At 32.6% G+C, this 15,714-nt stretch overlaps 2 protein-coding genes across 3 annotated transcripts in view; one reads left to right on the top strand and one right to left on the bottom strand.

Annotated features, from left to right (window-relative positions):
* The window catches only part of LOC137408781 (unconventional myosin-VI-like), a 70,381-nt gene extending 65,001 nt beyond the window's left edge, over nt 1-5,380 (top strand). Inside the window, exons 27-28 of the mRNA XM_068095364.1 lie at nt 1,768-1,854; nt 4,714-5,380. Coding sequence (XP_067951465.1) covers nt 1,768-1,854; nt 4,714-4,922 — 296 coding nt within the window. The 3' untranslated portion in view covers nt 4,923-5,380. The remainder of the gene's footprint in view (nt 1-1,767; nt 1,855-4,713) is intronic.
* A 4,387-nt stretch (nt 5,381-9,767) lies between these two features.
* LOC137408520 (ctenidin-3-like) lies at nt 9,768-12,053 on the bottom strand. 2 transcript variants are annotated; one of them, XM_068095077.1, is made up of 5 exons: nt 11,918-12,053; nt 11,521-11,642; nt 10,612-10,866; nt 10,201-10,435; nt 9,768-10,152 (listed from the first exon to the last, which is right to left on the bottom strand). In XM_068095077.1, the coding sequence occupies exons 2-5, from the start codon at nt 11,596-11,598 to the stop codon at nt 9,989-9,991; spliced, it is 732 nt and encodes a 243-aa protein (XP_067951178.1). In that variant the 5' UTR covers nt 11,599-11,642; nt 11,918-12,053; the 3' UTR covers nt 9,768-9,988. The 2 variants fall into 2 exon arrangements, with proteins under 2 accessions (XP_067951178.1, XP_067951177.1); XM_068095076.1 differs by having other exon boundaries at nt 9,768-10,435.
* Nucleotides 12,054-15,714: the final 3,661 nt, after the last annotated feature.

The raw sequence follows: 15,714 nt of genomic DNA, 5'->3' as shown, positions 1-15,714 counted from the left end.
AAAATTTTAGCCGATGAAAAAGTTGAAGTTTAGTTTAGTAAAATACCTAGTAAAACTTGGTTTTAAGTATGTGTTTAGTAAGCTAAATTAATTTAAGTTAAATTCAACGTCTATGTTATACATCTGTCTTGAAAGTAAGAACTCCCTACAGTACATACTGAACATGGTAATGTTGTGTTTTATTGCAGATCATAACCACTAAATACATTAAAGTTACTGTAGGTGACTCTAGTTACTAAGGTTAATGTCTTATTTTGTTACTAATTTTTGATATGTACAGTAAGTATATAAAATTTTGATGATTTTACCAGTGGTTGTTAGCATTAGATAATTACTATGGATTTTTATACCCCTAAATATGACATTTTCTCCTTATGATGCCAACACTGGAATGAAATAAAATCATATGGTAAGAGTACATTGTATTACCGTTATTTGTTATTCTTTTGAAATTTTATAAAAACTATTTTTTACTGTTACCTGTTTTTAATTTGTAATTTTCAAATGTGCGGTTTCAATTTCATATGTGCTGTTACATTTCTATTTCATTTTTTCCTAAGGTTTGATCGCTAAATCTGTAAAGGCTAAATATTTTTATGTGGACAATTATATTATCTCGAGTAGGAATTGCCTCTGCATTCTCTTTCTGTTCGGTCAGACAAAAAAAGGCCAACATCTCATTTTTACGTTTGTACCAGTATCGCTCATTAAAATCTTGAAAACAATTTCTGGTGCAACAGTAACCTTTTTTATACACACACTTCCATGTATTCATTGTTTATTTTTTATCTTAATTTATCTAATCTACGGCAGTTTCGTGATGGCGGCGATTAACTGTTGGTTTTTGAGCTTTTAAGTGCTTGTAATCACATTTCCATATATTTTGCACCTACAACACAGCAAAGTAAGACATGGTGAATCTTTTGATACAAAATAACTGTAATGTGAATTTTGTTGCAAGTCAACCTTTAAGAGTAGTGATAGCTAGCTGTTAAACCCAGTTCCTTCACAAGCAGAGAGAATATTATTTTTTGTATCTGCATAGCTTTATTTTTTCTTATTGAGTTAGCTCGACTATATCATTGAAACCTAAACAAAAGGAGCAAGTTTTTTCTCATTATTTCTTGCATAACTGTTCCTCTTAAGGAACTGATACCGTAACAAATATGTTACTCAATTCAGTAGATATAGTTTTCTACTCGGGTTCAATTTTATCAATCACCTAGTCATTGGCCTAAAGTTTATCAATCACCTAGTGGCTTGCCTAAATTTTATTATTAGCTAGTTAATGGAATTAAATGTTGGCCATAGGCTATATGTTTACATATTTGTGCCCTTTACTTGTCACTCAAAGTCAAAAAAATATATATTATTTGGGAGTGCAGACATTTTAATTTTTGAAATAGTATTTAGTGTATTCAAAGAATACCATATCATGGAAATGTAGTGACTTACCAAAGTATTCATAAATCGAATGAAACCAGCTCTATGTCTGCTTAATGGAATGCTGCAGATTTCAGTCATTACTAAGTTCACAGTTTTATATGCTGATCAGCCAGCTCTGCCATTTGATTTTGTTCTATAATAATAATTGCATTCTAGTTCTACTTTATGTGTGCCAACATTCATTACACCATCTACAATTTGATTTAAAAAATTGTTTCACACCGTCTTTCTTGCTCTGTTTATTCTAGTTTTCAAAGTTGACCCTTAGTGTTTGTCGGTTTTATGGCTACGCTCTGTCATAAAAAAAGTGTTTTTGTACAGGCTGGTGGTATGCCCACTTTGATGGTCAGTGGATAGCTAGACAACTAGAGTTCCATCCGGACAAGGTGCCTGTGCTCTTATTGGCTGGTGAGTTTGCCCATGACTTCCAGTTACACACATTGGATAAGGTTTCTTAAAGATTAACTAACAGTATTTTCACTTACATATATCTATATAAATCTCAGTGATTATCTTCTGTGAAATTCTGTGGCCATTTATAGGGATTAAAATCTAGCAATGGAAAATCTGTATCGCAGAGGATTTGATCTCAGAACCACCGGTTCACAAGATAACAACCTAACCCATTAACCTACACGGGTACAATGGATTCATTGAGAAGACAGACTCTATTCATTACATGTGTTAAAATATGCATAGCGAGGCTGCACTGCGTTACACGCAACGTCACTAAAGTTTGCTCTCACAGCTCTTATCAGTAAATTTAGCATTATGCTACTATCTTACTCAAATTAGCCAATTGCAACTACATGACCTGCTACTGTTTTAAGCTGTTTTTGATTACCCGTGCAACACCGGTCATTCGGCTAGTATCAGTATAATCATATTTCATTTTCAGCAAAGGTTTTAATATTAGAAGAACAAAAATAAGGTTTGAGACAAAAACACTTGAAATGCAACCTCTGAGCTGTGACATTAGGAGGTATTTTTTCAGCAAATGACATGATGTCAATGCTGGCGAGACAAGTGTTTTTGTTTGGTGCAACTCTAATACATTTTCCCCTCTAGTCACCCCGCTACATGTTTTAATTACCTAATATAGCAGATAATAATCTGGGTAATATTGATTGAAAACAACATTTGAAAGGCCAACTATGGGATTCTTGTTATTCAAATCAAATTTGAGAATTTGCACCGACTTAACGCTTTACGTTATATGGAAATTCTTACGTAATAAAGTGCAAATACTTAACATAAATTCTTCGCTGTAAGTTGAATTTATGTTATATATTTACGTTTTAATAATACATCTAAAGCAAGGGCAAAGCAGATTTAACAAATACAGAACAAAGTCTGCATTGTATTCATACGCTTTGCATAGTCTTCCGAGTGGCGGTTATAGAATTACACCTATCAACTTGTGTATACATCTTGTGAAGTGCACAAGCAAGAAATTCTTCCTTCACACAAATAGTAAATCTAATAGAAATGTTTGTAAAAATTAGCTATTCTCAGACGTCATCTGTTTAAAACCTATCAAAGTATGAAGGATTTTGAAACGATGATCTAGTTCAAGGGTAAGCAAATTTAATGTAATAGCGTCGCTGCTGTTTTTAGTTGATATTTTGCAAATTTTTCTAAGAATTTGTATGACTTAAAATGGTGGTCAAACCTGGTATTTGGTTGAAATTACTCATGAATATTATTCAAACCCCAGTCTGTATGTTATCTGCTGCGGCTAAGGAAATAATGTTTTGTGCTGTCAGTTGACCTTTAACCTTGTCGTTGCTTGAAGCATTGCCTTAGTGCATGATACCTGGGAATAGGAGCTACATGCGTTCTTGTGCCAATGTATGTCAATTCACTTGTATCTCGAATCAAATTATCCTATATAAATTAACTAAATACAAATTAATCTGTTCCCACCCTTGTAAAAACTCTAATATTACAATGGAAAGACATGATTTCAATTGCTCTTATTCACCATGGATTAGTTAAATTGGCAAAATAACAAATACCTATTTAGTGGTTATGATCTGCTATAAAATATGATATTATTATGTACAGAAATGTATGGAGTTCATACTTGTTAGACAGGCAGTAACGGCTAATGGCATTGGTAGAGATAATTGACACGAACACGTTCGATATACTAAACTTTTGTGACACTGCGAAACGTTAACTTTGAACTAAACTTAAAGTTTTAATCGTACATTATACTAAACTTAATTTTAATTTCATTTTAATTTTTTTTCGTATTCCTGTTTGACTCTTTTGGACTCACTTTTAGCTGGCTTGTTTAAAACTTTTTGAAACTAGTCAATGAAATAGATGGAACGATGCTGTCCTCGTAAGCGGCCCCTCACACACGGCCACCTAGTGGCTGCATCGAGTACAGTCTTGTATGCTTGTATCGCAAATACATCTCGTATCTCAAGGCAAAAGTTTGCTTGGAATCTTTTTTGTATCTCAAATTGCTCACATGTCAGAAAACTCCTATCTCAAGGTATTACTACACTGAGCGCTAGTGGTAAACATAGCCTTAGTGCATTAATATTTTTGTCAAATACGATGCAAATATCAAAACGGATTAAAGATGAACTCACACAAACTTTTAATAAATTTTATCAGAAAGTATCGGCGTTTTTCTATCATTTGCGATTATTGTTTGATGTTTGAGGTGATATAATTGCTAAGATGTTTTAAGATTAAAATTGATAAAACTTGATCGCGGTTAAAACGGTAAGGTCAAGCGAAAGGGCGATTATGACATCTTTACTTGTAAAAAGACTGATGTCGAGACGCGTAACGCTGCAACTTGAATACACTAGCCGATATCAACTATAGCAACGATAGCAACGATATCAACTATAGCAACGATAGCAACTATAGCAACGATAGCAACTAGTGACATCATTTCATACGTATTTTTCTTTTTGTTTTAATTGCGTTTTAACCACGATCAAGGATTGTCGATTGTAATCATGAAACATCTTGACAATCAGATCACATCAAAAACAATCGCAAATGGTAGAAAAATACCAATGCCTTCTAATATAATCTACTAAAGTTTTGGGTAATTTCATCTTCAACTTTGTACTTAATGGTTCAACTAGATCACATTTTTGCTTTCATAAACTTTTATTTATGTTTGTTGTTTATGGTGTTTCTCAAAGTTAAGTGTAAGAGAATAATACTGAATAGATGCATGTTATTATTTCCGAGAGATTCAGTGAAAAGTTACCAAAAACTTCTTACATATTGCAGGTGTGGATGATATGCAAATGTGTGAGCTGTCTCTAGAAGAAACAGGCTTGTGTCGCAAGAAGGGTGCTGAGATTCTCGCTGCCGACTTTGACCGAGAGTGGAACGGTCAGGGTGGTCATAGGTACATACGACAGAATAAGAACGACATATCTTCTGAATATATAAGGAAGCGCCTGGGAAAGATGACTGTCCTGCCGGCAGAATTCTAAAAAGTCACATTAAGAACTTATTCTACGACTATAATAAGTTGCCTCATTTGTAGGCATTAGTATTTGTCTTTTCACATACATTTTATTTCTGCACCTTTTTGTGATTTGCAATATTGTTAATCTTCTTTCTATTTCTCTACTATTTCCCTATTTATATGGCTTTAGCTTTTGGAAAATTATAATTATGATAAGTAGGCTTTTAGTTCGCTTTTCACCATTCTATTTTCATCAGTTAGGGCTGCATAGCATCTCGTATTTTAATCTCTCGCACGTCCATGGTTCGTTTAACTTTCATATTTTCCCAGGAAGGTTTTCAGCATTTTTAATCCTTTTTGTATTCCTAAATGGCATCAGATTATTGTGACAGACTCTGCTGTCAAAGACACTCTATTTAGGTAATTCTTGTGATTTATTCTTTCACCCATATTTTTAACAAAGCTAAAAACAACATTCACAAACAGATTCGTGTCAATCAGTATTTGTTACCGGTTTGAGCTTTTATCTATACTAGTACTCTGATAAACTAGTGCTGATAAAGCACAAGTATCTCACTAGTATCACTCCAGTAAGCTGCGAGAGCCAGTCAGGTGTGCTGATAGAGCACTGAGAATAATTATATGCGCAATTATTCTATTCAGATACAAATGATGATGCTCTATAATAATTTGTGCAGGTGTTAATGCATCGGTCCTCAAAGCTGATGGTTACAGTTGGAATCTTTTATGAAATAAAATGCTATTCCAAACTCCAACCGAGACTTCGGGCGGATAGGCATGGCTGTCGTCATAGTAAAGGTTGTTAGAGCAATGTCGAACAACTAATGTCTGTGTCGTTTGACATATTTGATTGGTGAAAGTTCTATGCATCAGTAATGCTTTCGCCGAAGTGTCATTTACTCGTTGGTGATATTTTGGTTTGACCAGGTATCGTGTGGAATTTGGCCAGCAATTCCATTTCAAACAACCTTCACTGTTTCATGCAGTTTTTGTATCAGAGATATGATTTTATTCCGCTCAAGGTTATTTATTGTTCCACAAAATCACAGATTTATTAAGTTATTTTTCATGTCAGCTCTACAAATTCAAAATTTGCTGTCTTAGATGCTTCAACATATGTATTCATGATCAGTTAGTCTTCAGGCTCTTGATTTAATAAATAGCTCACCATGTATTTCCTCTCCTAAGAGCTTTGTTCATACAGTTTTTTCTTATGCACACTGTTTAATAAGTCAAACCATGTACATGACTTGAAGTAAGCAAATGAAAATGTTTGTGGTGTGTTCATATCTGTACAGATTGTTATCTTCAACCATTGAAAAACCAAATGTATAGAATTTAGCCTACATAATCATACAAAAACATAATATTCCAGCTGTTTGGTTTAAATATTTGAAATCAGGACAAAATAAGGATTAATTTTATATATATTAAATGGCTATTTGCCAAATTCACAATGAGTATCAAAGTCAGAATTTCAGTTTTCCAGCAAAGAAGCCCGGTTTATTTTGCACACCGCTGTAAGACTTCTCTTACGCACACTGTTAGATAACTGCTTGAATGACTCACATTCTCTTCCTTGTTACATATTCCATAAATATACACTACGTTTTTGTAGAATTATAGTATGACTTGAATCATATATTACTAAGCTATTTGTCGAGTTGTGTTAACTGTTTGTTAACTGTTAACTATTTGTTGTATTTCCTGTAGAGGTAAGGACCAGAATTCCTTCATGTTAGAGTCATGGTTTCAGTTTTTCAATCTACAGACATTCTGGTAAGTAGAACTGTATTTGATAGAATGTTTGCTAGTATAAATAATGGAAGCAGTACCGATTTGCATTTTTTGTGTTATTCGGGTTGGGTGTGTTAAGGATTTGGTAGAGTAACTCGACATATCTTGTACCAGTAAGTTTACTTTGCTGTTTATATATACAGTATATATATATATTTGAAAAATTATTGCGAAAAAAGTAAACTTTTAGTATTTGCGCTACAAATTTGTTTCGTGCGAAGCACTCATCAGACACAAATGTACATTTTAGTACAATCGCGTCTGATGAGTGCTTCGCACGAAACAAATTGGTAGCGCAAATGCTAAAAGTTTGGTTTACTCTGAACCTGAGTTTGAGATTATAAGAGTTTAGACAATGACGTCATAGCTAGTTAGCCGTGGCGGCGGAAATGCCATGCCTCCAATTGAGAACATATTACTGAGACACTAACTTTCACCTTCCAAAAACCCACTTCAAAAAGTAGCTAGGGTTACTTATCCACAACAATTCTACTTTTCCATTCTTTACTTTGTTGGTGATTCCCCTGTATTATAAGTTTTCCATTCCTAAATGTTTAAAAACAATCCCAAATTTGTATATCAAATAATTGGTAAAAGCCGTTTTTTGAATAATAATTAATTTTTGGATTATTATTAGAATTTAAAGTCTTTTTTTAGTTTAGACTAACATAACATTCCTCCAGTCAATATTTATTTTTAGCACTGGTTGTAAGCTTCAAAAAGTGTAAAAAATTCAGCTCAATGCAAGTGTATGCAAATTTTCTGAACGTACACCGCCACCGGAAGTGAGGCTTTATATAAAATGATGTTTACATGATTGTCTATACTCTTCTATGTTCTACTCAGCTCTTGACCAAAAGCAATCCGGTTCTTCATGCACTGCATCCCGCTCCACCTACTCCGTTGCTTATTGTTAGCAGTTTTTGGGATGTAATATCGCGCCGCCTGTTCTTCAGATCGTTCAACCAATCAGAGCTAATTTTATGAATAATTATCTTTTACTGATTGTTTTGTTAGAATTGATGGATGTATCATGCACCTATTTGGTGTCACTTTCCGCGAAAATTAACTTTATAAACTGTGTATAAACCGATGCTCATTAATACACTTTATAAATTTGGTAATCTATATTCACGAAATAAGCTGTATATTTTGATACATTGCAAATAGTCATTTTTTTAGCTTGTTAGAATATTATTTCTTCATCATTGCATCTAAAGGTAAAACTGCCACAGTGTAGTCTTTCATCACAGTGTAAGTCTTTTAGTTCTATCACTTTTGACCTCCTTTTCATACTGAAGTGAGAACAAGTAACATTTTAGAAATATGGCTTAGCCTAAGAACTTTAATCTTGCTTTACAAACAAATGGGATAACACTAAAATACCGATTTAGTGTGTTTAATAAATTCCTGCCATCACAGAAGAAATTTAAATAATCCTAAGTCTCAAGAAGACAATCAGAAATTTGAAATGCAATGTAAATTGTAATCCATCAATTCTTGTTCATCAATGTTAGGTTTGTCTGTACGGTGTACTATTATTTATCTCACTCATCGTTCACGGCAGCCGGTTACTAGCAGGTGTTCAGTGATAACTCATCAATAGTTCGGAACATAAGGTTAGTTTATTGATGTATCAAGTCTACATTTTATGCAAAAACCTGTATCAGTTTAGTGTGTAGAACGAAATGTTTTTGCGCAAGTTTTTATACAAGGCGTTTTGTTAGCTCTGCCTATACTTCAGACAGACAAGTAACTCTGAGTGTAAAAACTGCCTCACGGTCATATATACACATACATATATATCTGTGTATGTATGTGTGTATATGTACATATACAAAGGTATGAAGGTTCATGAAGAAATATATTATTTTGTTATATAAAACATAATGAAAATTATACAAATTATTTTCCTGTTGTAAATTAATTGTTGTATGTTTGTGATTAAAATTTATGATTTTATCTTTTAGTGTCCAAAGGTGTTAATAATAATAATAATAATCTCTCAATATAGTTGGATATTTAGCTAATATTTCTAAATGAGTCATTTAATCATAGTATCTTGTTGTGAAATCATTTTTGCAAACTTACACACGCATGTATGTTTCTGAGTCTTTTAGCTTTTGTCATTCTAACTTGATACATGTATATCACCCTTTTTTGAAGGCATGTATTGTTCACATGACATACAAGTCTTTGAAGTTATCGAATGTTTTTACGATAGAAAGTTTTTTGTTTTGGAAGTTTCCTTTTTGCCATTTATTAGTGTTTTTTTGTATTTTGGCGGCCCATTTTGGGACTAACTAGGTTTTATGGCATTACGCCTCAACAAGCTGCTTAGAGAGTTGTGGATAATTGTCAGGCATGTTGATACTCAGTTTGTGAACTAGGTATCATAACAAGGACAAATCGGATGTACCAAATGACGTCTTTCAGATTAACTTGTAACTGTTCACTTGGTTTTATGATGTTGAAAGACCATTTGCAGTTGTATCTGTTACCATTCAGTTCTGCCCTGTAGAGGAGCTCCACTTTGTCACATCCATGGTCGGTGCTTTGTTTATGTACATGTATGTTTTCTGGTAGACTATTTGCTATGATGGGTGGTTGGATGCTTGCAGCCTTGTTCGTTTATTTGCACATCGTAGACATATTGCTTGCCATTATTCCATGTGAACCAACATGCTAAGTATGAACACATCAGGTTTTTATAGCTAGCTGATGACTTTTAAGTCAATGATCTCTCTTCCTTTGTTTGAGATAATCCAGGAGGATTTACACTTAATCCCTTCTCCGAACATTTATCCGCATAATCCAACTAGCTTACCGTTAAGTTGACATTATCTTTGGATAAACTGTTTTAATTGTAAATTATAAATCTAATATTACAGATTATATTTTAAAGCTGTTTTTTATCTTATATTTGTTCAAGTTTGTAGGCATCATGTAATTTACTGCCAACATTTCCGTGTCTCTTCAGCCAAGTGTCTCTACTTTCAGTTGCACATGTATATTTGTCTCGCTGTGATAGTACTGTTAGCAATAAGAAATATATAAATAAATAATATTATATTACCATTTAATTGAGTATCGAAGTAAGAACGTCAGTAAAAAATATTTCAAAAACCAATGGTTGTGTGCAATAAAAAGGAGACTGTATACAGCATAGGTAGTGGGTCTGCGTCTTATTACTGTACAAAAGCATGGTTAGATTGAAGCTTGAACCAATTTAGTGTTAAAAACCATGTATTTAGTCCTCACAATCCATAAAAATTACTTTAAAAAGTTGAAACTACCGAGTAGGCCACCTCGTCTATGACCTCCGTCATCTTGATTACCACCGCTGAAACGGTTGATAATACCACCGAGGTTTCCAAAAAATCCACCACCTCGGTTGCCTCCATCATTTCCACCTTGGTTGCCTCCGTTATTTCCACCTTGGTTGCCTCCGTTATTTCCCCCTCGGTTGCCTCCGTCATTTCCACCTCTGTTGCCTCCGTCATTTCCCCCTCGGTTGCCGCCGTCATTTCCACCTCTGTTGCCTCCGTCATTTCCCCCTCGGTTGCCTCCATCATTTCCACCTCTGTTGCCCCCGGGTCTACCTCGGTTGCCTCCGGGTCCACCTCTGTTGCCTCCAGAGAATCCACCAGGACCTCCGGGGAATCCACCACCAGGACCTCCAGGAAATCCACCCCCATTATATCCAGGGTTTCTTCGTACCTGCAAAAAAGATGAGCTAGTGAAACTGAGCCTTGGAAACAGCGGTCAGTGATTGCCTTTAAGAGCTTTGTAATTTACCTCCAAGATCTTTATGGCTAATTATAACTACCAACTTATCAATTGTATTCGTGTTCATTAAAATTGATTCCTTGTTATTAACCTCAGATCCTACTTACTGGTGCATATGATGAGGTATAGTATGGAGTGGTGCTGGTTGAGGAGGTGCTGGAGGGTGTCGATGTTGATGATGATGATGATGATGAGCTTGATGATGACGAACTGGAACTGCTGGAACTGCTGGAACTACTTGAGCTGAATCCGACTTGTGGTCCTGGTCCTCCTCCACCGCAACCTCTTCTTCTTAGGTTCGCACATACTGGACTTCTGGTATTGCGAGCGCAGTTATTGCGTCGCCAAAGTTCCCTGCAGCTCTATAAGAAAATCGGCAGAATATACGTATGTTACAGATAATATACAATATGTGCTATATAATACAGTGTAATACATTACAATAAGATTTAATTGTATGAAGTACATAACAAGACAATAGCATAATATGTGCGATTTAATATAATATAGATTAAAAAACATAACATAGTATTGCAAAATACAACATAACATTTTACAATATAGTTGTAATACAAAAACTTCTTAGGATGTAATTTAAATTAAATCATAAAAGAATTACTATATCTAAACTATGTTAATTTACACAAGGTAATACAAGTAATAATTATACAAATATATATAATATTATATAACAAACAATAATTGTAAATGCTATAAAGTACCCAAAAACCAATAAAATATTGCAAGTTACATCACTATGTTGTGTTAGAAAGCAGTGTGTGAGCTGATATAGTAGCTACAAAATAGTATTGTCTATTCTATAAAATATATGAATTTTAATGACGTACCAAAAAAATAACTATAATAATTTTATAAACTATGAAATGCTAGTTTTAACTAATTAGTCATGTCCCTGCAGCATGTCAGTATTGTTGTAAATTCAACAACCCTCACTCATAGTTATACATTAGAATATCAGGTCAAGTGACCTATATATTAAATAATTGTAAACTTACCCCTCTGCCATTACTGTAACTCTGACCGTATACGGCGCATATGACGGCCAATAGGACGACTAATGTTAACTTGTTCATCTTCCTTTACTCTTAGCTTCGATCAACGAATGTTTTGTTTAGCACTGGAAAGAGAAATCAAGTTAATATTAATAATATAAATAGACAGTTAATACAAATAAAAATATGTTCAGAGCATTTCAGCAAGTTGGTCTAAAGCTTTATAGAGTTATAACATTTTTTTTAAGATTTTACAAATGAACCTCTAAAGTTGAATCTATCTGAAGCCCTCAATAGAAAAAAAATTTATCACTTTGAGTTGAAATGATAACTTTGCACTGAAAGTCTTTACTTGGAATTAGAGACTTCTCTTGCGAAAAGAGAATTGTTGAAAACCAACCTTCTATCTTATGGAGTCCGGCTCCTGAGGTGACAGAAATTGCTAGTTGTTGCTCGAGTATCCAATGCTAGGCCAGTACTGATTTCTCTCAAAGTTTGTTAGGGATTTTATAGCTCTGTCTTCGCGGATTAGCGGAATATACGTCAACGAGCTCGAGTTAATCCGCATATATATTAATGTGATTAAATTGGATGTGCTACGCGGTGTTAGTCTTACTGCGTGGAGATTAAGGTAGAACTCACCGCTTGTATTCTCTACAAAGGCTGGTCTATCAACCTCCTGCATGGTAAATTTCTGCCTTGATTTATTGCATGCCAAAGGCTGCGCCAATGAACCCAAGCCGTTTTGTAATACGATGAATTTATGAAAAATGGCATAGATAATATTTATGAATATAGTACCAAGCTCATTCCATTTCTCATTGGTTCAAAGCTAATAACATTATGTTGTGTTCCATCAGTTTGATTATGCAGTCACTAATATATATAAATATGTATATATATAAATCTATATATTTAATATATTTATATATATAAATAATAATATATACAGTATATATAAATATATATAATATATATACAGTATACATATATAAATATATATTTCATATATATACATACATGTATATATAAATAGATATACATAATATATAATATATATACAGCATATATATATACGGTATATATACAGTATATATACTTGTATATACAGTATATATATACATATATATACAGTATATATACAGTATATATATGCAGTATATATACAGTATATATATACATTATCTGAAAGCTCAATATATATAGAGTATATACATGTATATATATACATGTATATACTCTATATACATGTATATATATACAGTATATATATACATGTATATATACTGTATAAATACAGTATATATACAGTATATATACAGTATATATATACTGTACATGTATACAGTATATATATACATATATATACAGTATATATACAGTATAAATATATACAGTATATATATTCATATATCTGAAAGTTCTATATATATATATACAGTATATACATGTATATACTGTATATATACACTGTATATATACAGTATATATACTGTATATATACTGTATTTGTATACAGTATATATATAGTTTGTTTTGCTATACATTAAAACCAAGTATGAAAGTTGAGCGAGAACTTAGAAATACCACTTTGTTCAAGAAAATTCTCAGACCTTTGGCTATTCTTGTACAATGCATGAGTAGATATAGAGACAGATTGATAGATAGGTATAAACTATATTATCATCAGTCAATGCATGAGTAGATATAGAGACAGATTGATAGATAGGTATAAACTATATTATCAGTCAATACATGGGTAGATATAGAGACAGATTGATAGATAGGTATAAACTATATTATCATCAGTCAATGCATGAGTAGATATAGAGACAGATTGATAGATAGGTATAAACTATATTATCAGTCAATGCATGAGTAGATATAGAGACAGATTGATAGATAGGTATAAACTATATTATCATCAGTCAATACATGGGTAGATATAGAGACAGATTGATAGATAGGTATAAACTATATTATCATCAGTCAATGCATGAGTAGATATAGAGACAGATTGATAGATAGGTATAAACTATATTATCAGTCAATGCATGGGTAGATATAGAGACAGATTGATAGATAGGTATAAACTATATTATCATCAGTCAATACATGGGTAGATATAGAGACAGATTGATAGATAGGTATAAACTATATTATCATCAGTCAATACATGGGTAGATATAGAGACAGATTGATAGATAGGTATAAACTATATTATCATCAGTCAATGCATGAGTAGATATAGAGACAGATTGATAGATAGGTATAAACTATATTATCATCAGTCAATGCATGAGTAGATATAGAGACAGATTGATAGATAGGTATAAACTATATTATCAGTCAATGCATGGGTAGATATAGAGACAGATTGATAGATAGGTATAAACTATATTATCATCAGTCAATACATGGGTAGATATAGAGACAGATTGATAGATAGGTATAAACTATATTATCATCAGTCAATACATGGGTAGATATAGAGACAGATTGATAGATAGGTATAAACTATATTATCATCAGTCAATGCATGAGTAGATATAGAGACAGATTGATAGATAGGTATAAACTATATTATCATCAGTCAATGCATGAGTAGATATAGAGACAGATTGATAGATAGGTATAAACTATATTATCAGTCAATGCATGGGTAGATATAGAGACAGATTGATAGATAGGTATAAACTATATTATCATCAGTCAATACATGGGTAGATATAGAGACAGATTGATAGATAGGTATAAACTATATTATCATCAGTCAATACATGGGTAGATATAGAGACAGATTGATAGATAGGTATAAACTATATTATCATCAGTCAATGCATGAGTAGATATAGAGACAGATTGATAGATAGGTATAAACTATATTATCATCAGTCAATGCATGAGTAGATATAGAGACAGATTGATAGATAGGTATAAACTATATTATCATCAGTCAATACATGGGTAGATATAGAGACAGATTGATAGATAGGTATAAACTATATTATCATCAGTCAATGCATGAGTAGATATAGAGACAGATTGATAGATAGGTATAAACTATATTATCATCAGTCAATGCATGAGTAGATATAGAGACAGATTGATAGATAGGTATAAACTATATTATCAGTCAATGCATGAGTAGATATAGAGACAGATTGATAGATAGGTATAAACTATATTATCATCAGTCAATACATGGGTAGATATAGAGACAGATTGATAGATAGGTATAAACTATATTATCATCAGTCAATGCATGAGTAGATATAGAGACAGATTGATAGATAGGTATAAACTATATTATCAGTCAATGCATGAGTAGATATAGAGACAGATTGATAGATAGGTATAAACTATATTATCAGTCAATGCATGGGTAGATATAGAGACAGATTGATAGATAGGTATAAACTATATTATCATCAGTCAATACATGGGTAGATATAGAGACAGATTGATAGATAGGTATAAACTATATTATCATCAGTCAATACATGGGTAGATATAGAGACAGATTGATAGATAGGTATAAACTATATTATCATCAGTCAATGCATGAGTAGATATAGAGACAGATTGATAGATAGGTATAAACTATATTATCATCAGTCAATGCATGAGTAGATATAGAGACAGATTGATAGATAGGTATAAACTATATTATCATCAGTCAATACATGGGTAGATATAGAGACAGATTGATAGATAGGTATAAACTATATTATCAGTCAATGCATGAGTAGATATAGAGACAGATTGATAGATAGGTATAAACTATATTATCAGTCAATGCATGAGTAGATATAGAGACAGATTGATAGATAGGTATAAACTATATTATCAGTCAATGCATGAGTAGATATAGAGACAGATTGATAGATAGGTATAAACTATATTATCATCAGTCAATACATGGGTAGATATAGAGACAGATTGATAGATAGGTATAAACTATATTATCATCAGTCAATGCATGAGTAGATATAGAGACAGATTGATAGATAGGTATAAACTATATTATCATCAGTCAATACATGGGTAGATATAGAGACAGATTGATAGATAGGTATAAACTATATTATCATCAGTCAATACATGGGTAGATATAGAGACAGATTGATAGATAGGTATAAACTATATTATCATCAGTCAATGCATGAGTAGATATAGAGACAGATTGATAGATAG

Source organism: Watersipora subatra, chromosome 11 (genome assembly GCF_963576615.1).
Source record: "Watersipora subatra chromosome 11, tzWatSuba1.1, whole genome shotgun sequence".
NCBI lineage: Eukaryota > Metazoa > Bryozoa > Gymnolaemata > Cheilostomatida > Watersiporidae > Watersipora > Watersipora subatra.
This window is presented reverse-complemented; position numbering and strand designations above follow the sequence as displayed.